Source organism: Schistocerca cancellata, chromosome 5 (genome assembly GCF_023864275.1).
Source record: "Schistocerca cancellata isolate TAMUIC-IGC-003103 chromosome 5, iqSchCanc2.1, whole genome shotgun sequence".
NCBI classification, from domain to species: Eukaryota; Metazoa; Arthropoda; class Insecta; order Orthoptera; family Acrididae; genus Schistocerca; species Schistocerca cancellata.
The window spans coordinates 326,686,569-326,713,223 of NC_064630.1; the positions used below are offsets into that span (position 1 = coordinate 326,686,569).

At 37.7% G+C, this 26,655-nt stretch overlaps 1 protein-coding gene across 2 annotated transcripts in view; it reads left to right on the forward strand.

Moving 5' to 3' along the window:
* The first annotated feature begins 2,370 nt into the window (after positions 1-2,370).
* Positions 2,371-26,655, forward strand: part of LOC126187778 (uncharacterized) — a 45,303-nt gene continuing 21,018 nt past the window's right edge. Inside the window, exons 1-2 of one of the 2 annotated variants that reach the window (XM_049929047.1) lie at positions 2,371-2,513; positions 20,619-22,382. In XM_049929047.1, the coding sequence (XP_049785004.1) occupies positions 20,700-22,382 (1,683 nt within the window). In that variant the 5' untranslated portion in view covers positions 2,371-2,513; positions 20,619-20,699. Of the gene's footprint in view, positions 2,514-2,698; positions 2,797-20,618; positions 22,383-26,655 lie in introns of those variants that run through there. The other variant, XM_049929048.1, reaches the window with a different exon arrangement.

Sequence of the window (26,655 nt, forward strand, 5' to 3'; positions counted from 1 at the left end):
AAGTTCGTGGGTACCTGAATACGGAGCTACCGCATCGATGGATCGGCCGTGCTACAGAAGGGGACAGCTGTTTCATGAAATGGCCTCCCTGATCACCAGATCTCACTCCGTGTGACTTTTTTTCTGTGGGGACACATTAAAGACATGGTGTATGTACCGCCTCTACCACCTGATGTAGCAGAGCTCCGGGAGAGAATGCGGGAAGCGGCTGCCACAGTCGACGATGCCATGTGGGAAGGGTATGGCAAGAATTCGATTACCATATTGACGTCTGCCGGGTCACTCATGGTTCGCATATCAAATGTTTGAGCCGGCCGGTGTGGCCGTGCGGTTCTAGGCGCTTCAGTCTGGAACCGCTACGGTCGCAGGTTCGAATCCTGCCTCGGGCATGGATGTATGTGATGTCCTTAGGGTAGTTAGGTTTAAATAGTTCTAAGTTCTAGGGGACTGATGACCACAGATGTTAAGTCTCATAGCGCTCAGAGCCATTTGAACCATCAAATGTTTGTAAAAAAAAAAAAAATCAGAGTTTCTCTTTAAAACGCAGAATATATGACAAATGTACAATGTTTAGTTCTTGTGCAGTAAATAATTGAAAGTGTTCCCTTAATTTATGTACACCCTGTATTTACTAACAACAGCAGCGTGTACGGGAGAAACATCAACAAAGTCTGGGCTAATAGTCAGAGAGTTTTGTATAAGATTCTGGTGTATTGCCAGCGATGATGTTTGTCGATACATTGTTCCCACAAGAATACAGACCATCGTTGCTGACCTGCCCTCTGTATCCCTGAGGGTGGAGCTCCCAGCGACTAGCAAATCCACCATCTTAAAATTTTCAGGGAAATCTCTGATCTAAAAGATGAGGCATCCTGTACTGGTGTAAATGTGATCTCAGCAATGGGCAAGACCTCAAATTTGTTCTTAAGCTATAAGAGGATATCCACGCTACCAGTAACCACTTTCGCTATCTACCGCACATTCACAACCTTGCCGCTGTCCGCCATTCGCACTCAGGCGCTGAGACATCAGGGATCCCAGGTGACAGAGACGTTCAAAGTGCCACAGCTTTCACTGCAGGTGCCTCAACGTCATCGCAGACCAAATCAAAGTATTTTATCTGTTGAATGTGATCAAGTAGTTTATAATTGTTTCCGAACCATGGCAAAGTCCTCCTGTGTCTATATACAACAGGCATTTCCTAGCCTTCTTTTAGTGCGTTCAACTCATCTGTGTACAAGGAAAAATGGACCAATAAATGAAGCCATCGCTACATGCATCCTAATTACTGTTGGTACCTGATGTAAGTTAACTCGGCAATGACTGAAACACTAGTACTGCACTGTTTGCTTATTCAGATTGAGTTAGGCGAATGTGCGACTTTGGCAGTGTGTGAAACTATTTGGCGGAAGTCAGACAACACTACACAGAGACTCGCAAAATACGCAGACAGCTAGAGATATCAAAAGGTCTACCAATATAGACGATATAAACGTCTACCTATTACTTTTAATTGGAATGTGTAGAATGTGGACTTGGACTAGACGCGTGATATCACTACAATACGTCAACTGACGCGACAGGACACTCGCGAAACACGGCTGCACCCTTACCTACTACTTGACCAGCATCTACCACTACTGCTGTGCCAACAATTATTAAGATAATTTCGAATTTCATTAACATTGTGTGAACTTCCTCACATTAAGTATTGTTTGACAAACAATCCAGGTACTGTACTATAACATGAGCTTGGATAATTTGGATTCTGAAAACAGTGCAAGACAAGGTGAGTTTTGAAAACTTCACCTGAATCTATGGTGTATTAGCTTGGTGATAAAATGAGTTTAGGAACTTTTTTTTTTGGTACAGAATAAGCCATAACTCATAAATTATATCTAAAGTTACGTCGGAAGGGGGTTGCTGCCTAGCCGTCCTAAATCCGCAACTGGATGTTCGACCAGCCACTATCTGGTCATGACTGTTCATAAAAGGACATGTTGATCATTTGGGATCTATCGATGCCTCTTTGGAGATGATTTAGAAGGAAATAAGCCGTAGCTACTATGTGTATGTACGCTATCTCATCATCTGTGAATGCGAAGTTTTATCACACAAGATTCGCTATACAATCTTCCATAACAGCGATGGAACAATTCGCAAAATTAGTCGACTACACAAACAGAAACGTTAACCAACTCAACGTTGGGCAGCCGAATATCAAATGCGTTTTGTTTACCGCTGAATCAGATACGACATTTTTGAAGGATATCTTACATTGCTCAGATCAACATTTGTTTAATTATCTACTCTCTTCTACAGTGCCATTTTACAACGTTTCAATAACTTTGTTTTGTTGGGCACAGCTGTTACACCACATTGATTGCAGCCATGTAAACAGTGTGTCTGCTCTTTAAACTCTGCAGAGAGCATCTTGTCCGACGGTGTCACAACGTTTGAGGCAGTGTAATAAGTGTTATTTTAAGTGAAGTGATGGGTTCTACAGAAATAAGGTACGCGTATTCCTTACAATTTTAGTATAAACTATGAAGTGTATATAGCTGTTCAACAACCCAAAAAGTGAGCGCGGAGTGGAATGTAATAATAGTAGGTTACTCAATGGCGTCTGCTAGCAGACTTTAAACGGGATATGTGTTCAGTTCTTATTTTGGCTGTATCGCTGATCATGATGTAATGAGTCAAAAGAAATAGGTATTGACCTTCGTAGATTACTTTATGAAGTGCGAGAATCTATTTTAACTGCAAGATTACATGACTGAAGCTATATTTTCATACGTACGTAACATAAACAGTACAGTCTTCTTCTTCTTCTACTACTACTAAACGCTTCCCATGAATATGTTTTCAAAATTTGTGTATGCTATATATCAGTCGAATACCTCGATAGTCGTAATTTACCTTTATTCCTGATTGTTTGTGATGCTTGTTGCATTATTGTCGGTAACTGCTGTGTTACGTGTAATTAACCATTGAAGTAGTACACACACCAGTACCTGCTTTAGACGTTTCAGGTTTAATTACAGTTAGTTAACTATTGAAGAAAGTACACACACCGGTACCTGCTTTAGACGTTTGAAGTTTAATTATTTTGTCCTTTGTTGCCAGGACATCACTTATAGTCACGCTGGTACATAAATATTTTCTAATTAATTCTTTTTCATTCTTAATCAGTGGTTAGATTCCAATATTTCTAAAAGTTGTAGTCGTCCAAAGAAGGTCCGTCGTCATAGAATAGTGGTATTCTTAGATTGACAGTACGAGACTGCTTATTATCTGGGTTATCTTGAAATCAAGCTGGGTTAATTTTTTATCTTCGAGAAACTGCATAAATTTATAGAAAAATTGTCACAGAAACATCCAATAAGAATGCGCCGAAAGCAATTCTGTATGAAATTTTGTCTTGGTGCCCTAAAGTGACTGATCTTAGTACCATTAGCTCGCGAGAATTACACAGGGAAATAAACTTGTAGGTGAAATATACATACACGTGTTTGGTAGTGCCCTCTATGTTTATGTATGTATTTTTATAGCAATGGTATGTCAAGAAGTCATGAGAATTGTAATTTCATGTGAAGGTTTTTGGCTCCTCTTTGGTCCTTATCTTGCTATCTTACAATCACATCCCATTTTATTGATTTTGATAGTATTCTGTACGTGTTCTCAACCTTTATTTTAAAAATAAATTTTTCTGTTACTTTGACTGGCTCATGTATTTTACTTTTGTTCTGCTATTGCATCACAGAGAATAAAATTAAAGATATAAAAGAGCTGATGATCCTACTGAGAAGTCAGAATCTGTTTTCTATGTTAAAAATTTTTGTTACCATGACATCTCCTCACGTTTAGAGCCGAGAACGTATTATCAAATTTTCTGTAGTTTTCTTAGAAAGGGAAAGTCTTCTATTAAATTACATGAACAAATTTAAAATGTGAAACTTTATGCTGTAAAGCGGACTGACAGACCATGCAAACAAAATAATCACTCTGTCATCAGGGATACATTTATATGCAGGCAGGCCTTAGGTAATGAGAAGGCTGAAAATTACTATTATTAAGTTTTATGTGTATTGCCATTTCTGTCTGAGGTTGAAGTTATATTCGACACATGTTGCAATATAAAATAATTTACAAGCTAGTTAACAAATAATTGTGACTGATAGTGGTCCTTGATGCATCTGTTTATTATTATTCTATATTTTTAACATCAGTGTGCCTTGATGTTGCTTTCCTGGTTTGAAAGGGAAAATGGGAGGAAAGAAAGAAAAGAAAAAGCTAGAGACTCTGTCACATATTTCATCATAATTTTGTATGTAGTCGAGCCCAGTGCCCTCCGTTCCCTTTTTTTATTTGTCATCAGTGATTAGATCCCTAATTTTGTCATAACTATTAAATGAGTAGATTTATAATTTTGTGTGTGTGTGTGTGTGTGTGTGTGTGTGTGTGTGTGTGTGTGTGTGTGTGTGTGTGTGTGTCTGTAAATTCTAGAATATAAATCCACACGTACAGGGTTCAAAAATTAGTGGGTCCTGAGATTTTTTGTGTTTGGCAATGTGAAAAACTCAGAGTTGCTCTGGGGTTCAAAGTCCATTTTAAAGTGTATGTCTCCTTATAGATGGATGGGTAAATCAGTTTGAAGAGTGATCCGTGACTAGTAAAGAACTGTGCTGTTCATATTGTTAAGTGCTGTTAATCTGTGCACTATTTCATGTATACCTTGCTTTATGTACAGAAACCTAAGTCCACTTCATTGTATCAATAATTTCACAACAAAGATAATGCAGTGTACAGCTGTGGTCAGTTACAGATTCAGTATGGAACAAGAACCACTGTGCAGTTCCTCATATACACAATGATTTGAAAAATGCTCCCCCATAACTAGCTGGGGAAGTTAGTTTGGAGGTTGGAGGAAGGCAGTGGCATACCATCCCCAATAGTGTCATGTCAAATAACTTTTGTAGCATTGAAACCAACCTTGGAATTGATAACTGCTTTATCTTGTAACGTAAAGGAACAAATATAAGTGTTTCCAACTACAGGTCTTTGTCATTGACTCTTCTAGACCCTGTGAATAAATGGTTTGATGACAGACTACAAATCTAAACATTTTGAGTTTAATTCTCAGCCAATCCTAAGATTTTTCTTCTGTCTGGCAATGATTTGCTTATGTGAAAAACGCTGAGTTGCATGATGATTCAGAGTCCATGCTAAACTGTAGATATCCCTGTAATTGGCAGTGTGAGTCAGATCAGTGTTTTGTGGATGACAGAAACATACCACCTCAAACATGACCAACCTCAGTAAAGCTCTACCACATCCAAATCAACTATCAGGGTGAGGAAAGACCTACTTCCTTTTTTAACTTGCTTGTAGCAGTCTCTGCCCCTCCCCACTTCTCTCTCCCTTTTTCTCTTTTTCAATAAAAGATATTAACTGATCATTCACACCACATTATTTGATTCATCTCAAATATGCATGCTTTTGATTGTAGTCATTTGGTGCAGTAATGTTGGAAAATTATGCTCGACATCTGCATGGATGTCAAATGTGTAGGCTATGTTGCGCAGCATATTGCTACAACTTATCCCAATGGCTGCTGTACCGGTCTAAAGTCTGCAAAGCATTAAGTAATGAAAACTGAGAAATACATTGCAAGTAAATGCAGAAAATACTTACTGAAAAATGTGTTTTGGATTTTCTTGTTTACAAGCCACTGAAACACGAATAGAGTTGCTTACTTAAGAGTCTTTGAAAAGTGGGTGAGTTTGCTTGTTTACGAGCCACTGTAACAGGGATAACCAGCTCAACACTGACAAACAAATAAAAAATCACAATTGGATGTGAAACTTCATAAGTTTCAAAAATTTATTTGTAGATTAAAGAAAGATGAAGAAAAGAGAAAATATACACCTATGCTAAAGAGGAAAAAAGAGAAAAACAAGCACATGAGGATTGAATCCCGGTCAGACCACGCTAATTTCAGTCTGCGTTTTGTGTAGCCTGCACCTCTCAGTGATATGAAGATTTACTACAAATGACACGTGGTTCGGATACCAAATTACACAGCAGGTCCCCATTCACTCGTTGGATTCCTGGTGTAGATTAGGGGCACACAAGTTGCTAATCGGCATGTAATGTCCAATATTTCATTCAAAAGCTTAGTAAGTTACTGTCTGTTTCTGAGTGCTTGTCTGATGCTCACTGTATTATTTTTTGTAACATGTGATTTATCCCTTGTCTATAATTTAATTATTGTTAGCCTACAATTTTTGGGTGTTCAGTCCTCCTCAGCGGAAAACTTTTCATTATTCACATACATTGACCTCCTCCCTGCTGCAGCTTTATTTACTTTAGATCACTATAATGAAAGAGTATTGTTTACAGTTTCTGTAATCCTCTGTCCAGCCATCCAGATTTAGTAATCTGTAGTTTCTCTAATTCTTTAAATACAAATTTCTGTATGGCACCTTTGAAATAGATACAGACTATTTCCTTCCACTGTGCTTTTTATGTCTGAGTGTGTGCTGTGTCCCTCACATCTCAGCAAGAAAAAAGTATGTGGATTTTTTAAAAATTGTTTTATTATAATATCACCAAAAAGGTCATTTATGAAACTTGAACTTACCAAATGTAAATGTAATTGAAAATGACCATTGCTGTATACAAGCAACACACCAACTACAGTGTAGATACTTCAGTGCGGCAGTTGGCCATAAATGTAAAAAAATGAGAAAATAAACTGCCACTGGGAGAGCAGTGGTGTGGGGTGGTTGCTGAAACCCCACCTCACTCTTGCAATGCTTGCAGTCTCCACCCAGAATTTGTACTTACTTGAAAGTAGAACTGACTGAGGGTCGCAGGCATTGCTAATTTTTCTGAGTGTCACAGGAGCTGTACTCAAACCCCATGGTAGGCCAGTACTAGTCTCTGTACTCATTTCAGATAGAGGAAAGAAAACAATAAGCAACACACAACACAAAGTGAGGGGGAATACGTGCATCATTTGGAAATGGCTGCCATGCAATTGGTTGCTGAGGTTTACAGTGTTGCAAACGAGGAAGTTCAGGACCAACCTGTAGCAGCACCGTATGCAACCATAGTTCAAAACACTCCCATCCAAAATTACCACTTTAAAGTGCCTGCTTGGTACATAGATGGAAGACAGTAATAGTAGTCTACAAATATAAAGCCACACAATTCAGAACAGTGCTGCAATATCAATGTAGCTAAAGAAATAATTTCTATTAAGTTTGACTGCACTACTTCTTGTGTTATAGGTAGCAAATATATCATCATCATGATCATGGTCTACTGCCTGCTATATAGAGGCCTCCTTTAGACTACTACTTATGTAACAATTCTCTGGTAGCATATATGCACCCATAAATTAAATTCATTGAAAAGAAATTAATGGCATTGATGATTTAATCGGTGAAACACAATTTCATGAAATTATAGCAATGAAGGTTGCTCTCTTCATAAATACTGAACTTGCAATGTTACAGGTTGAGTAAAAATCTGTACCTTATCTGGGTTTGAATCCCAGTCTGCTATGAATTTCATTTGTCAGCAAACGTGCATCCATGTTGCTGCTGCAAGTTTTGTAATTTTATCTCCCACCTTCCATTAGGTTGTTGCCTTGGTCTTTTCGTAATACCTTGGAACCCAGAAAAGAACTTCTTTGAACATATACAATTCATTCACATTCCTTCTTATCACATCCATCTTGCCAACATTATAATTACAGTTACGCTACCCGTCCAGATAGTCACACACGTTAAATCCCCCTATTTACAAGATGCCTATGCATTCCATCCTTAATTTGAATCCGCACAGTACATCAAATCATCATCAGGGCCTGTGTGCCGGCCAGCTTGGATGTGATTTTTTGATGGCGTTCCACATCCCAGAAGGTGAATACTGGGGTAGTACCCATGTCCTTCTACACCAACATTTAGAACACTTCCTTGCACTTGCACATAGAATTTAATTTAGACACAGGTAAATGGCTATCATTGATCATGTCCTGGGGAATTAATAAGAGACTGGTGGCCGTTGGTAGATATTCTCCTTAAACCCATAATCAGCAGCTGTAGCAGAATCGTTATGTCTTCCACTCCAGTCTGTCCTTGATCTTTTTGTTTGTTTTTCCTTTCTCTGCAAGTAACTCAATAACATGTAATTTTGCAATGTTCGTGGGGAAACCCCTAGTTTTTCAGCGGATGTTGTGTTACAGTGTGTGTCTCACTGTTATAAGTGAAAACTGTTAATCCATACTGACTTTAAACTTTCAGTTTCAGACAAATTGCACGTTTACTGTAGAAAATTCTATTTAGCTTACCAAAAGCACTCCAGGAAATTTTTCTTTTATGTGTAATTATTTTACTGTTAGTCTGGCAGTTTTCTTGAGCTGCCCAAAATACAAAAACTCTTCAATTAGTTGTGACTTAATTGTTGATTTTTCTTTCTGATATGTTGGCTCGTCATTATTTTAGTTTCATTATAATTTAAGTTCTTCCATTTGTTGAAGTTTATCTGTGTTAAGAGGCAAACAGCACACTGGAAGAATCAGTTCCTTGTTTCTCCAGGGCTTTCGTTCCTACTGAGTTGGGCACTTCGTGAAAATCTGTGAATCTGAGGCAAAGTTGTAACCCCTGCTCGTTATGCTGTTGAACTATAATTTCATTCATTAGTTGCAAATGATTCAGTGAGCTTTATCCACATATAAAACTTTCTTATTAATTTGCCTGGTTAAAATCCAGCTTTTTTTTTTCTGTGTGGTTGATGATAATTTTACTGAATACCTTGTGCATTACAGAGCAGATGCCAGCGGGGCTTTTACTTTTTATTCTTGCCTGTCCCCTTTTCAGTGAAGAATTCCATTTACAGTACTGGTCCAGTTTTGAGGAATAACTTCTTCCACAGACACTTTGTAAATTATTTTGCAAGTTCCTTCCACTGGTTAACATTTTTCCTCCACTGTTAACTGTTTCTGTGGAAACACATCATCTCTAGCCACCATTCCTGTCTTAATACCGTAACCCACATTGTACATATCATGTGGCGTTACTTCCAGAATGCTATTACTTTCATGATATTTTTTTGCATTTTGATATTTTTTTGCGTTTTCTACTTAGATATTTTTTTGCGTTTTCTACTTAGATATTTTTTGCGTTTTCTGCTTGGATATTTTTTGCGTTTTTGCGTTTTCTGCTTGGATATTTTTTGCGTTTTCTGCTTGGATATTTTTTGCGTTTTCTGCTTGGATATTTTTTTGCGTTTTCTGCTTGGATATTTTTTTGCGTTTTCTGCTTGGATATTTTTTTGCTTTTTTGAAAAGTACCTTTGTTAATTAATTGCCTATGCCTGTATAATTGCAGTTTCCTGAGATGCTGAATTTGGTAATTAGCTCCATCTTATACACCTTACTGTTCTTAAAGACATTATAATAATCTACATTTATGATTTATTGCCTGATGAATTCATTTGTTTGTAGCACTGTATTTACACAACTTTGTGATCTATAATCACTTTAAATTGTAAAGTGGTTTTGATAAGTTAAACATCTATACAGACCTATACAGTAGGGCTGGTATATTTTGCATCCTAAAATACAAGCAAATCACAACTAACATAACACTTAATATTAACACACTAAAATAGCTGTCGTCTTGATGATATCACATATATTATATATATTGAGATCAAGACATGATGAATTTTTTTCCACCACTTATATCATCCCATTATTATGAAATAAAAATTAGTGGATACTGAGCCTAAAGAAACACAAACAATTTCTAGGTCATCTGAACCAGCCAGTACCATCCGGTGGTGGCTTTGTTCCATAATACAGTGGTGATGTGGCATGTGATGACATACATGTGCATATAGACAGAATACAGAACACTGGCGATATGATCAGCAATGTAACCCAAGATCTAGGTTGGGCCATAAGGTGTCAGTTGTTTGTCAGTTGGCCAAGGGTTATTAAATGCTTCGGTCGGTCCTCATTATCTATATAGGTGCTCATCATACTGTAAACTTAATTTCTTGAATAAGGTACTTACCGTCTGTCAATGGAGAGTTACAGGAAGTGATTAAAAAGCTTTCTTCTGCAAACCAAGGATTCAGTTTAAACAAATTTTTGTGAATTACAAACTACTGTAGCATAACTTGAAAAGATTTCGAGATGAACAGTACACTATTCTTACACCTCTATGATGCAACATTTTTGGGATAATTTTTGGAGAAGCAAATGCTAAATTTATGGAAATCTTTAGTAAGTTGGATCTGTGGATATTCACAACAGTCAGCTAATGGTGTAAAATATTTCATTACACTGCAGAAAACAGTAGTAAAATCAGCAAGCAACATGATTTTGGGTGAGCAGCTCACAGCTCCAGGTACAGGATGATTCAAAATGAATGAAACAAAAAGAAAGTATTCATGTGACTGCAGTAATGATTTTATTTCAGGAATACACATATAGACTGAAAGGTTAACTCTCTCAGTTCCTATGGTCATCTATTGCTGTTTGATTTAGGCTCCGTTTGTGACATGGCAGATGTCTATCCAGTACTGCATTTCTTGCAAGATGCATTCCGACTTAGACCAATCAGTGGAGTTAACCATGCCGACTATCCGACGCCTTAACTGCAGTAACTCCTGCGGAAATGGGTGTATGCAAACCATCTCTTTAACACATTCTCAAAAGCAAAAGATCCATGTTTGTGTACAGTCAGGTGACCGGTGGGGCCACAACGTGAATACCCATAATTTGATCCAGCATGGCTGATCCAACGCTGTTAAAGATATTCATTGAGAGGTGACTACTTACGAGGTTATGCCAGTGTGGAAGATATCTGCCCTGCTGTAAAATGAAGTCTGCTATTTCTTCTGTCAATTGAAGCAACAACCAGAGAGAAAGCATATTGAGGAGGGTTATGCTATTAACTGTGGGAACTGTGAAGAAAAAAGGACAAAAGACACAGTGGTTGGTTACGGTGCAGAAAAGTTAAGTCTCGGAGGATCACATTTGTTTTCCCGAGAGGTGTACTGGTTTTGTGTACCGCATATTCTTGTGTTATGCTTCTAACTTTGCCGCTTAAGTGAAATGTGGCTTTGTCAGAGAAAATAAGCCATCTACATCTGTGCTGCAAGGCCAGTGCGTAATTGTCTCTCTTTTGGTTTATTGTCTGGTTTTAGCACCTATAACTTGTGAATTCTGTAAGCAGACTGTTGAAGCTTGCACAATACACACCGCACGGTTGATTGCAATGCATTTACTTCTGTGATGGTACGACGCATGGATTTTCTGGGACTTCTTTCATAGACCGTACAAATGTTTTTCACAACGTCATTTGGGACTAATGGTTGTAATGTGGTTTTCTTCTTGCATATGCATCCTGTCTCCTCTCATTTAGCAGTGTTGTGATGGTGTGGTGCCACGTAAACCAACTTAGTCCAAAAATGTCTATTGATGATGTTTGTGCATCTTCTGTGACATTGTACGCCTTTTCTATCATAGATGCCACCATTTTGACCAATAACACCAGCAATGGACAACAGCAGCAGTTTTCCATGTTTGATTGTTGCCATTGTAAATTGTGAAAGTTAACCTTTCAGTCTATACATGTATTTCAGGAATAAAGTCATTACTGTACTCACAGGAATACTTTCTTTTTGTCGCATTCAATTTGAATCATCCTGTACGTATGTTATTTCTGAAACAGAAGACAGCAAAGAACCCAGAGCCCTGCTGTATAATCCATGTGTCATAATTTCCGTAGTATACAAATAAGCTCCACAATGTGTTTTAGGTTATGGGTAGATATGATGTTGACTATGCTTTTTGTATTCTTGGACTGGCTGTCACGTCAGGTGGTATTATTATTATTATTATTATTATTATTATTATTATTACTGTTGTTATATTTTATCACATACTCATTATTAGCAAATTAAAGGTCTAAATTCCTGTTACACTTCTATGATTTTCCACTTTACTATTATGTTTTTTCTTATTATTATAACTTGCAAAATTGCATGTGCTGCTCTTTTCATCCCATAATAATGTGCTTTACTTCCAGTAGTTGTGTATCCCTATTCCTCTCGCTACAGCAGTTCCACTGATAATTTAGTCAGTGACAGATGATTACCACATGACCCACATATCTGCCTTTTCTTTTTCTTCTCATTACTTTATCTAATAACTTCCTTTGAAGTCTTCATCTGTACCACCACATTTCAAATTATTCTAGTTTCTCTGTTCCAGTTTTCCCCATTATCAGCATCCCCATTCATACAGGACTGTCTTCAAAATGCATTGTTTCTGAAATAAACAAATAGTTTCTATTCTTGAATTATATTTATTGCTTATGTCAGATTATTAAATCGGGTAAATATCCAGGAAAGAGTGATAAACTTTTTTAGATCACACCAGTGTTGGTAGGCATAATTCTTGTAATGAATTTGAAATTGTTATAGAATAGCAGAATTTTAAGTGTTGAATTTAATCTGTGGCTTACAACACAGGAAAAAAGTAGTAGTTACTACCGTTGTTAATCATTTTCGTTTGAAGTGATTTCTGACCAGAACAGAATTGGGTGTAGTTCATGTGGACTCTGCACTTATCTTCAGGAACATTTATTTCTGGGTTAATCAGTTTTGATATGGTCACAGATGATGAAGCAAATGCCACCTTTTCTTCTTTTTATGACTTTGATCTGGAACCAGCACACTCCCTACATCGAGCACCCATCAAAATCATGTGTAAAGGCTTCCATTAGTTCATCAAAAAGTGGGAATACATTTTTGTCAAGTGGAGTGCTTTCCGTCCACTCCTGATAACGGAAGTGTAAACCACACAGACCAAAGTCATTGTTAGCTGTGCACTGAGCATATATCACCAGTGTAAACCATTCAGTCCAAAAACAGAGCAGCATTGTTGTAGGTGTAGTGATAGGGTGATAGGCTAAGCACTACTTGTGGTAGCGAACAAGTGCCAAGGCTCTCGGATTGCAGGCTTATATCCATGTTAGTGGACATGTGCTGCACTGGCCTCGTCCTCTGCATCAAAGCAGGAGGACTCGTGTTAGTGACTTGCAGCATCTCCTATGCTTGCTGAAGACAGGGATACTAAATCCCTCCCCTTTAATTTGCATGTAAGGATTACAACAGCCATATTTATGCAGTTTTCTGCCAGGAACAGGGAAGTGTAGCTTAGCTGGTGCAGGTGCTTGTGTTTCAACGCTATGTTGCTGTATCAGTACTGCTGCGTAATGGCAAGTCAAGACACTAACACTACCAACAATGCAAATCCTGCAGCACACAGTCTGAACACCATCATTTATAAGTTGGGTACCTGCACGATAAATAGTTTCTTATCTACACTGGCTCAAGTAGGGAGAGTATAGTAATAACCACTCTGGTCAGGAGACTTCTTCAAACTGTAAATTATTGCTAAAGCACTTCTCTTCCCCTTCCCCCACCTCCGACTGTCCAGACACTGCTATCGATGTTTTAGAGCCTTAGGTAATCGCTTTTTTGGATCCATCTGACATTTTATGTGACTGAAGCACCTCAATCCCATATTGTGATACATCCAATGCAAGCATCAACCATGAGCCCACCATATACGATATCAGGCATTATGCTAATTTCAGACAATCTTTAATGCATTGAAAAGTCTGCTGACATGCTGCCAGTCACTTAAATTTGATAGCCCCCCCCCCCCCCCCCCTCCCAACCTGATTCAACGAGTGTGTGGTTTGTGCTGCTTGCAGTATAAGCTGACTAAAGTTGTTTGAAGTTAATTATCATGTTGACACCATGTGTGGGTGTGATATCTTTGCTGCTGAAATATTTAACACTGAGGGCAAAAAAGCTGCAGTTGTGTAACTGACAACATAAGCCATTTTTCAAGAGCTTTGTGAGGAGGAGATTAAAGGTTCCTAAGGTGTTTTGCTTGTGTCACCCCCATTACATGTCATTGTGTAAGTAATTGGTGCACTGCAGACCTCCACAAATCAATTGCTCCAAGTATTTCTGAAATAGGACTGGGGCGTTAGCAGCCCCAAAAGGTAAGTGATTGTACTGGAATGTATTAAATGATGTATTTAAGAGCAGTAAATGTTTTGATTCACTATCTTACAGAGGTTGCAGATATGCATTTTTAAATCAATTTTTGAATAATATTGGTTTCCAACTAATTTTTTTTAATATATCCTTTTGACACAGTATAGAATAGAGATAAATGTGTGATTGAATGTTGATAATTGCTTTAAAATTGTCACATACGTTTATAGTCTCATTAGACTTTTTAGTGACAACCATTGTTTCCACCAATTTAGTAACTAATATGGGGAAACAGCATCTGGTTCCTAGAGATTTATGAGTCCAACCTAAACAGCATTTCTAACTGCAAGTAGCAGAGAGCAAGCTCTTTAAAATTTTGGTACTTTCAAAGGTGTCTTAGACATGTGAGCAGTAAAGTTTTGTACACAACAAAGGACTGCTTCGAAAATCTCATTCTATGTAGCAGAGAGAGAATCAATATTGCTACATGGCACTGTTTCAGATTCTAAGTTGAAATGGTCTACTATTTTTGAACCAAATGGTGTAATAGTGTGCGAGTTGAAAATGGTAAGAATGTTAGGAAAGTCTAAAACTATGAATTTTAGTACACATTTGACATTTATTGTACTTAGCTGTAAGTGACAATTTTCCATAGATAGGAACTGCCCATTGGCGATAAGACATGACCTGCTGCTGAGCCCTTTGCAGCAGTGATGAGTCAAGCTGAGCTGCCAGTATGTCTCTTCATTTATCAGTGACATTGCAGCTCCATTTTCTGACTGGAACTTAGCTGACAGGCCCAAAATGGTGAGAGCCAATGTCAGCTCTAGTGGTGCTTGCTATACTTTGCACAGCTGATGTAACTGCATGGAGAGACATGCCTTCACTGTGCTGTGCTGTTACTTGAGCCAGTATGCAGCTTGGTGCCACATAGCTGCCAGTGTCCATGTTTGCCACACACACAGCTGAGAGCAGTGCAGACAGCTGTTTCTTGTATAACATTGGGTGCAGTCCAGGCATGACTGTAGCTTCACTGTTGTACATGCTCATGCTTCAGCATTGAGGTGAAAGGACATTTTTTTCTGCCCATTGAGTATTAAGAAAAGGTATACTGAACACTTGGGGGGATCGTTACGATCAGTATACTTAACTCTCTCTTGAGACGTCAGTGATTTGGACTACCATTAACTCTGATGAATCAAAATAATCAGTTAGCTGCCGCTCACATCAATGACTTTTGATATTTGAATTTCATTAGTCGCTGGGCTGTAAAATATATACTTTAAGAGCTATGAACACCTAGTCTTATCTACTGCGAAATAATCCTCTTCTACTAAAGAAACGCTTACAGCTCTAAGATCTGCATTGTCTTTAGAGCCCTTATTTACTATAAACTTTTTCTTGTTTTGGTCCGTACTACCATCTCTCAAAATATGAAAAACAAAGAGCTTGTAGTAGGAGAGATTTGTTTTACAGTCGGAAAGATTGTAGCTTTTAAGATATGCAATTTAGTGCCCACGTTGACTGGACTTCTTTTGTTTCAAATGATCATTCCTGTCATATTCCTGAATATTGACCATTCCTCCTGGGACATCCTGTAGATTTCTTGGACCAAGACAAGAACCATAAATGCTCCTTATTGTGTTTTATTAGTGGATTGTTCGAAACAAGCTTTGATTGCAAAATTAGCAACAGTGACTTACAAGAAAGTACTTGTTTTGCCTGTTTTCCAGATGACACTGCAGCTAATGCAGTGGCAAAAAATAAATATGCCAGGATATTAATTTGTCCTCCTTCACTTTGTGTTCCTGGTTTAGCTCTGTGATACCTTTTTGTTTCCTAGCTTTTAAGATTTCTCTTTGTGAGATGAAGTTTTGTTAAGTGAACAGGTGTTCACCACAAAATTAATCATCTTCCACAGATTGACTAGCCAGCTTCTCTGATTGAGTGAAAAATTGGAATGTGGCTGGGTTAATTGTATAGCTTTCAACGGAGGCTTTGTTGGGGGAAATAAACCTTCGTTGCTTTTATTCAAAACTTTATCAGTATGCCTATATCCTTATATACTCTTTCTGCTGTTTGTTTTTCCTAGATGCACAAACTTTATTCACTTTGCTATATTGAACTTCTTCCAGTTTTGCTGTCCATCCAGTTGTTATTTTAAGTTTTATTAGCATTTATTAGTTTTGTGTATGTAAGATGGCTGATCTGTGCCATAACAGCCTGTCCACCACAATCAATAATTTTTCTGAGCCTGTAGATTGATTGTAGATTGTATTTTATTGGTCCTGTTGTCTACATAGCAGCTTATGCATAAGACATTGGACAAGTCAAGTTATAAATATACAGGCTGAAAGTAATTTCAAGGCATACATAGTTAAGCTTACAATAATAATAATAAATGAAAAGCACCAGTTTGCTTTTGTTCTACAGTATTATTTTTATTGCTAACCAGTTTTCGGCTTACAAGGCCATCTTCAGGCATTTACAATAATACACTTTACACGTAAGTATTTATATAACACATTTGATAAATTTAAATATTCTTCAATGGTGTAAAAGCAGTGATGCTGTAAATATGACTAGAGAGATTTTCCAAATGTATTGACCTCAGTGATAGCTTTTATGTTTTCAGGAAGTTTGTTATAAAGCTTAACTCCCATGTGAAAAGTACCTTTTTGGCACAGTGCTGTGCTGATTTGAGTCATATGTAAGTTTCTGTTATGTCTGTTAAAGTGCTCTTGTATATCACAGTTTTTTTTTGTAGTCTCTGGTCCTTGCCTATTACATTTAATTTAAAGAACAAAAGGGTTTCCATAATGTATACACACAGTAATGGGGAATACCAGATTTCTTAAACAGGGGTTTACAAGAGTCTCTAGGCTTGCACCCAAACAAGGTTCTAATGGCCCTTTTTTGTAGTTTAAAAGTGCTATTAGCTATTTTAGAGTTTCCCCAGAAGGTGACCCCATATCTAAGACGAGAATGAAAGTACGCATGATATGCATTCAATACTGTTTTCTCACTACAGCATGATTTTAATGAACAAAGAAGATAACATGTTTTGCTCAGCTCTGCATTGAGATATTCAATATGCTTATTCCATCTGATGTTACTCTGCAGCCAAAATTCTAAGAATTTGGTTTCAGTACTGTTACCAACTGGTTCGTCATTGATAGAGACTGATGGGATAAACATGTCCTTGTTAGGAACATTGTGGAATTTTAGAGCAACGGTTTTCTTACTGTTTATTACAAGCTGATTACTCTGTGTCCAGCTGCTAAGTTGTTTCGTGACCGTGTGTACTGTCTGCTGTAACTGTTCATCATCGTCTCCTTTTAGTAGAATCGTGGTGTCATCTGCAAATATGATTGTTTTGTGTGCATCAATATTTAAGCTTAGATCATTTATGTACAGAAGAAAAAGAAGGGGTCCCAATACGGATCCTTGGGGTACACCACATTTTATTTGTTTATAGTCAGATAAGTGATTAGATACAGTTTTTAGTTCAATATTTGTGTGCTTGATGCCCACTGCCTGCATACGATTTGTCAGGAAGGAACTGATCCACTTGTTGGACAGACCGCGAATACCATATCTTCCTAGCTTTGATAGCAGAATTTTATGGTCCACCATGTCAAAAGCTTTTGACAAGTCAATAAAGACTCCTACTGTTTTCTGTCCATCAGGTTTAGGATGGAATTGATGCTCTCATAGACAGCAGTTGTCGTTGACCTCTTATTTCTGAATCCATGTTGTTCATTACATAGGATACTGTTTTTATTTATAAATTTCATAAGTTTCTCATACATAACTTTTTCCAGTACTTTAGAGATGCAGGAGGAAATTGTGATGGGTCTGTAGTTATTTACATTGTCTTTATCCCCTTTTTTATATACAGGAATAACTTTTGATGTTTTTAACACATCAGGGAAAGTGCCTGCCTGAAGTGAGCAGTCGCATAAATGTGTGAGTACTTCAATTAGGCTTGATGCACTCTTCTTTAACATTGTTTCAGGTATACCATCAATACCTGCCGATTTGGAATTTTTTAGTCCTTTTATTGCTTTAGCTACTTCATTTTGTGAAACAGAACTGATGTACATTGATCCTCTACATGCACTTATTTTATATTCATTTGCCTGGATGCTCTTAAAGTTTGATTGTAACATATTTTCAGCAACACTTGTGAAAAAGTTGTTAAATGCGTTGGCTTCTTCTAAGGGGTTTGTTACTTTTTTATTTTTATGTGATAGTGTTATATTTTTCCAAGGTTGTCTGTATTCTCCACATTCTTTTTTTATAACACTCCACATAGCCTTTGATTTATTAGCTGAATTATAAATGATTTCATCATTATGCATAATTTTTGCTGCTTTTGTTACTTTTCTTAATATTTTGGAGTATTTTTTATAGTATGTGCGTACTACAGGTGAGGAATTTTTTGAGTTACATATTTCATGAAGTAGTCTTTTCTTCTGGCATGAAACCCTTATTCCCTTGGTGATCCAGCTGTTTGTTCTAGAGTTTCCCCGTATGGTTAACGTTTTCAGTGGGAATGCAAGTTCAAAGAAATGGGTTAATGTATCAATGAAAGTGTTGAATTTTTCATTTATATCATTCATTTTGTACACTCCTAGCCATTTTTCTTTCTGTAATAAGTTGTTGAAGTAGTTCACATTATGCTGATTATAGCTTCGATATGCTGTTCTGAAAGACATGTTGTTAATAATACTGCCTTGTACTTTTATGCTTAATATTTGAGCAAGATGATCACTAAAACCTGCATTGAAAATTTTTAGTGAGGTGTTGTGTAAACTCTTCTTTACTAGACACTGATCAAGAGCTGTTTGACAAGTTTCTGATACTCAGGTAGCTGCTTTTACTTCAGCCTTTAAATTGTAGTACATTGCAAGGTTCAAAATGGTCTCCCTATTTCCACTATTCGTGAGGAAGTCAATATTGAAGTCACCACAGATTATCAATTCACAATCCATTTTATTTACTTTATTTAGCAATGATTCCATTTTGTTTAAGAAAAGTTCAAAATTCCCGGACAGTGATCGGTAAACTGTAGCAATAACCAGGTTGAACTGAGTAATTTTTATAGCTGCAATTTCATAATCCTTTTCGACATTTGCTCTAGTTAAGTCAGGTAGTGTAATAAAATCTACATTATCCTTTGTGTAAATTGCTACCCCACCCTGCTTGCTGTTTTTCCTGCAGTAGTAAGCTGCCAAGACAAATTTGTTTATTTTCGTATTCTGGATTAATTCTGGGTTAAGCCAGTGCTCAGAAATGCATAACACTGAGATATCATTAAGTTCATGTGTTAATAGAACATTCATTTCTTCGATCTTATTACGGAGGGATTGCACATTATGGTGATAAATTTTTAGTTCGGGCGTATTCACGATTTGGTAATTGGGAATCATATTTACAGCATCACATACCTCTAGTTTAAATTAGGAACGTCAGCAGTGTTGTATTTTCGTTCTTCTTTCTTGTTTATTTTGTTTTCCTCGCTGTTGAAAGGATGTTCAGGAAGCTGATAAATTGTTCTATCCCTTACAAGTCTTTCTTTGATTATTTCACTAACACAATCACAAACAAATCTTTTCCCTTCATAGTTCAAATGCATTCCATGCTTCGTGTGCAGATTTCCATGCAGCTTACTTATATCCAGTACATCGCACTTAGTGTATTGAGAACACAGTTTCCTTATTTTAATGTTTGTTTTCCGAATTTCTTTGTTTACACACGAACTATAAATCAGATCATGCCTATGAGGAAGTGTAGCAACTACTGTGTTTCTGCATTTATTAGCTTGTAAAAAATTCTGTAGCGTTTTCACGCAAACCTCAGCTTCATTTTTTGCCACATCGTTTGAACCCATTATACAGATGATAGTCATTTTCTTGCATTAATTTCGTCTGAGATTTAATGTCTACAACATTTTTACATCCCGATCCCAGTTTCACTATAGCTTTAGCCAGAAGAATATGAACATTTTAATTTACTTATGTTAAGATATCTTCAATGCCTTATTATCCTGAAAGTTGCTGTAATCAGTGATGAACTTAATCTCATCTTACACCCTTTTGACATGAACATGTGTTTCTTGATTTTTCTGCTTTATTTGTTTCCATTTTGGTATTGTAATTGCACCATAAGTTATCCCCCTCAACCTTTGCTTTTCTTTCTTATTCACACTCATTATTCCAACTCATGTTACTCAAGAATTTTATATGTAAACAAATGGCATTAAGAAATTATTGTTGAGCAGAGGTTAGATGGAGAAGATTAGAATATGTTTGAGTTAGGTGCATAGCATTAGTAATGTGTTTTAAAAACGTATATAGACTTTTCTCTGCCTGTGTTTGTCAACTTCAGTTTTTTATTCTGTTTTAGGTTTTGACATTCTTTAACAATTTCCTTGTTTTCTCTTTATATGAACTTTTCTGCTAGTTACAGATCTGTTACATTAATTGTTTTGATTAATATAAGCTTTTCTTTTGTAGGCTGCTTGGACTAGAGCTCCAGAACATCTTCACACAAAGATGTGATTGTTGCTGAATGCTTTTGCATAACATTATTGAGAAATGTTGTTGTCTAATGAAAAACCAGAGTTCTCAAACTCTGGTGAAACCAGCTCATCAGTGGATGAACAGTTACTAGAGAATGTCAAGCCTAACCTCATAAGTCTAACTTCATCTGGTTCCTATTCAAGTAATCTTTTTTCTGATATGGGAAATCACAATGCTGATCATTCTCCAACAGATCTACAAAATATGGTGGAATTACGAAGTCTGGACGGCCATGGAATTTCTCTTAAGGATGTAGAAACTTCCTTAGATTCGTTTACTGTTATATTGGAGGAACCAATAAAATCTTCACAGAATAGTTTAAATGGCAATGCAACCAATTCAAACATTTTGCAAAGTGGAGAGGGCTCGCACATTTGTGCATCTCCAAGTAGACAAAGGAAACACTCTGTCAATACTCCAGATCTTCTAGAAAACTGTTCACAAATATCAGCTGAACAAAGAAATGGTGGAAAAACTCGTGCTGAAACATTTAGATATCTGAAACGAAACTGGTCATCAGTTCAAGATTTATCAACTCTGCCTTTTTATTCCCAAAAAAATGAACCTGAATTCACATATTTAATACATAACCCATGCCAGTCATCTACAACAATTTCATCAGTTCAGAAGTCTAAAGATTCTGGCTTGCCACGCTCGCTGAGTTGTCTTAGTCTGGGGAGTGGTGTCAAACCATATGATCATGTTCAGAGCAAAGTAAGAGAATACATTAGTCAGATAAAGAAAACTGAATCAGAAAGAAAGAAAAATATAGAAATCTCTTGCAGCAAGAGGGAAGATGGGAAATCTTTCCATAGTTCTATTCAGCAGGAACCTGAAGAGGATTTACGGCACATCATTTGCAAATTGCAAGAAGAACTAAATGATAAAAATAACATAATATCACAAATACAAGAAAACTATGATGCATTGTTAATGAAGTATGCAGATGCAGAAAATAGAATTGACAGGTTAAGATTTAAGGTAATTGATTCATCTGTTGAAGAAATAAGATCCCATAGAACACAAGATGATTTCAGTATATGGAACAATGAACATAGCAAAAGCTCTTTAGTAAATCAGTCATATTCTGAAAGAGCTGGTTTTCATGATCGTAATTTACATTTGAGGCGAAATCTCTTCCAACGTTCATTTCTTTCAGGCAGTAGTAGTCTGCCTTCTGCTGCCAACATGAGACCAAATGGCCAAGAGAACTTTCTCAGAAACCTTAGTAATGATGCCAATTTCACACCTGAACTTAAGACGTCATCAGATTTCCTTGCAGTAAATAGAAGACTGCAGGAGGACATAGCTTTGCCATTTTTGGCCATTAGTACTCCCAATCATAGTTTCAGCAAGCCAGAATCCTCAGCAGAATTCCAACAATTGAGTTTGAGAGAAAGTGTTACAGAACTTGAAAACATGGAGGACAAAGCGTCAGTAAACTGTACAGAAGACTGTGTCATGAGAAGAGAAGACGAAAATCTTTCTTCTGAAGATATTTTGCTGAACTCTCACATCCCACATAACTTGTCTTTGGGAGAGACTAAGAATATAGTCAGGAGTGGTGACCAAGAGACAATTGCAAACATCTGCAGTGTTGTTTCTGACCGATTGAGGGAAACGAAGTCATTTTTCTCAAAAGATTTTTCTGATAGTGAGGAACACAAAGCAAGTTCCTCAGAGAACTCAATTTTAAAGGTATGATATACAAGTCTTCTCACTGTAGATAGTAAATTGTAAACATTGTCATACGTGAAGTGTGTTTAGGAAACTGAACTTCATTCATGTAACTTCACTGACTTATAATGCGATCATTTTCCTCTTTACATGGTAGTGTCCTGCAGGGTCTGCACACAGTTCCCAACTAGTTTTATGTCCTGTGTAATGGTGCATATTTGGTGTAAGAATTTGTGCTTATTTTTTTTCTGTTGTCTCAGAGTATTTTCTTATGATGGTTATTCAAATGAGGATGTTAAGGAACTGTGCCTGTGCAAAGTCCAACGGATAGGGATTAGGACAAAAAATTATAAAATAACAATACTGAATGTGCAACAGCATTATTGTGATAACATCATTCAGGAATATTTTTTAATATGGTTGCATTTTTCCTACTGTCTTCTGCCAAACTGCACATTATACCTAAATAAAACTTATTTGTGTAGTTTGTCATTGAGGGATGTATTAAAGTTGAAAAACATCACTGCCACAAAACATGTGACTTGTGATGACTGTGGCTGTATTCATAAGACATACGGCAATGGATCCAAAGTAACTCATTTTATGCTGCTCATCTGACAGTGGTGGCACAAATTTTGCATCAAACTGGTACACTTTGAGATTTTCATCAAAATCAAATGAGCAGGTAACTTACAAGTTTTGAACATGAAACTACACATTCTCTTAACACACTTGGTGTAGTAGCCACCAGAAAGATCGCGGGAGGCGCACATTGGCACGGCGCGTCACGAACGGTAGTCGCCGCCAGTAGAGTCCCGTCCACCAGAGGGCACGCGAGAATTTGGACGCGACCTCTGCCGGTGTAACAACAAGAACAACAACAACAACTCCGGCAGGACAGGCCGTGCGCAGTCAGTCCACATCGGGCATGCCTAGGACACAGTCCCGGTCTACGCTAAGTGAAGTGCGACGTAACGTGAACAGTGTTACTACACTTGGGTACCCAAGTTTCAGCTTATCTTACATAGAAAAACTGCCTTTGAACAGTTAATGTGTGCCTTAACACCGTGTCCAACTCACACCTCTCTCTATGGGCTGACTACAACTTATTGTAAGGCTTTATTAGAATCTCTATTAATTTGACACAATACTTCATAAAAAAATCTTCTTCTTCTTCCATTGGCATTATATCCCGGAATGGGACTTGGCCTCCTCAGTAATTTTCTGCCATTCCTCTCTGGACTTCGCTGTGGACCTCCAGTTACAGCAAACGACTCTGGCAGCGTCCTCTCCAACCTCGTCGCTTCATCTCAACCTAGGTCATCCTCTTGCTCTTCTTCCTCCAGGTGCACTGCAGCAGGCTTTCCTTGCTGGACCTGTCTCATCAAGTTGCATTACATGTCCAGCCCATCTCAGTCTACTAGCTTTATGAACTTCACCATATCATCATCCTCATAGCAGTCATGAAGTTCGTCATTCCTTCACCTTCTCTAGGTCCCATTTTCATATACAGGTCCAAAAATCCTCCTCAATGTATTTCTTTCATGTGATCCCAGTTTGTTTTCACCCTGCTTCGTAATTATCCATGTTTCTGAGCCATAAGTAAGTACTGGGTGTATCAGTGTTTCATAAAGTTGGCACTTAGTCCCTCATGATATAAGCTTGGATTTAAAATGTCACAACATTCCAAAGTAGCATTGGTTAGAAGCACTTATGCGAGGCATAATTTCAGAAGCGTACCACTCGCTCAAATGTCATTCCATCAAGGGTTGTTGTGGGCTGAAAGGTTTGGTTAGTGCCATTATACATATATTTCGTCTTTCCTTCATTAATTCTCAGGCCCATCTTCTCTTCACTCAGTTTTAGAGCTGAAAATGCACTTTTTAGATCTGTAAGTGTTCTGCTAGTTAAATTAAAGTCATCTGTATATCCCAGTAATTGTACAGACTTATAGTAGATAGTTCCTCTTGCCTGAATACCTGATTTGCGTACCACTTTTTCAAACACCAGGTATAAAAGTAGGCAGGGAAGCCCATCTCCTTGCCTTAGCCCAGTTTGAGTGGGAAACTGAGGTAGTAGCCTTGACTGCACTCGCACGGTACACTGGGGATACTTTAGGGTGACCTCTATTAAATGCACCAATTTTCCAGGCACTCATAATTCCCACATTGCCTCATAAAGTTTGGCCTGGTTTATTGTCTCATATGCAGATCTAAAGTCAGTGAAAAGATGGTGCACACCAAAATTGAATTCATTGGTCTTTTCTACTATTTGTCGGAGAGTAAATACCTAGTTTACAGTTGACTTTCCTGGTCTGAATCCGCATTGATAGCTTCCAATAATATCTTCTGTTTTAGGTGGAAAGTCTGTTAAACAGGATATTTGATAGTACTTTATATATATAATATTTAAAAGTGTTATGCGTCTGTAGTTGCTGCTTTCAAATAGATCTCCTTTCTTATGCACCAGATACGTTATCCCTACATTCTATTCTTCCGGTAACTCTTCCTTTTCCCAGATGAGGCACACAGTCTTGTAGATCCCACAATTTAGCTCAACTCCTCCAGCTTTCAATAGTTCAAATGTTATGTAGTCAGTCCCTGGTGCTTTATTGTTCTTCAGTCGGGAAAATGCTTTGTTCACTTCTCCTTGGGAAGGGGGAGGTACTATGGCATCATCTTCTGGAGCAACTGGGATATCTTCTACTTATACACAGGTTGATGTGCGGTTTAAATGCTCTTCTCTCACTATTAATTTTCTGATAAAATTTTCTATCATCATGTATTTGTACAATTGTCTCCAGTTCTTCAATCTGCTTTCTTTCCCATTCCCTTTTCTTTCTCTGATGCAGTTTCTTCTCTTTCCTTTTATCTTGATAATTTATCAAGCATTTTCCTGTATGCCAGATTTTTCTCCCGACTTATTCTCTTACACTTTTCATCAAACCAGGAATTCCTCGGTTGTTTTCCTTCTTTCCCTGGCAGGTCTTCTGCTGCTTTAATGACTGCATCCCTGCAATTGTTCCATTCCTGATCCAGGTTATCACTTACACTTGCGGTGTATAATGCAAGATTCTCAGCAACCTTCTCAGAGTATGTTTGAGATGTCTTCATTTTTTAACTTCGATATCATATACTTACTTTGAAGTGTTCCTTTGACTTTTCTTGTATTGGATATTCGAGCTCTTAGTTTCGCAATTACAAGGTAGTGGTCTGAATCTACATTAACTCCTCTGTGAGTTTGTACATCTAGTAAGTTTGAGGAATGCCTGCCATCAATAATTACTTGATCAATTTGGTTGAAGGTACGCTGATCAGGGCTACACCATGTTGCTTTATGAACCCTTTTGTGTGGGAACATAGTGCTACCTACAGCCATGTTACGTGACAGCGCAAACTGAATGACTCTGTGGCCATTGTCATTTGTGTATTCATGGAGGCTGTGCTTTCTTATTGCTGGAAGGTAATGTTCTTCTTTACCTGTCTGTGCATTAAGGTCTCCAATGATTATTTTAGTGTTATACACAGGACATCTGTCATAAGTTATCTCGAGATTCTCAAAGAAGGTGTCTTTATCCTGGTCATCTGATACTTCTGTGGGTGCATGTACATTGATCAATGAGTAGTTTGAGAATCGGATATTCAATCTCATATGTAAAATCCTAAATGTTATTCCAGTGAATCCACTCACTAGGTGTTTAAATTTTTATCTTACTGTGAACCCTGTACCACATTCATGGTGGCTCTCTGAACCATGGTTGAAAATTATCCAGCCTCCCATATCAAGCACTCCATCTTCAGTCCATCGTGTTTCCTGTAGGGCAGTTATGCCTGCCTTGGTTTTATCGAGTTCATATAGCACTGAACCTCAGGGCCCCTGCCCTATACAGTGATTGTACATTCCAGGTTCCAATAAATACATCATGTTTTCATTTGCCTTTAACAGTGTCATATCGTCGTCTATAAATCTGTACGGCTTCTTTACTCTGAGGTTTCTGAACAAGAACTTTTTTACAGGAGGGTGGTGTTAGCCGCTTGCCCAACCCCCAACTTGGAGGACCAGGATTTGTATGAGGTTTACTCCTTCACTACACCTATAGTGCCCTATGTTGTGGGACGCACTTTGTTTGGCTGCTTTGTCAAGACCACTCCCATTTGGGTGAGCCTGCCAGTGCCTATGCTACCTCCGACACAACTCTTGACTTCATCGGAGCACGCAAACCCTCCCGCCTGGCACTGAAGGTACCTTCGATAAGGTGGTGTCCCATGGAAAGGTTTCTTCTTCTAGGGTATTG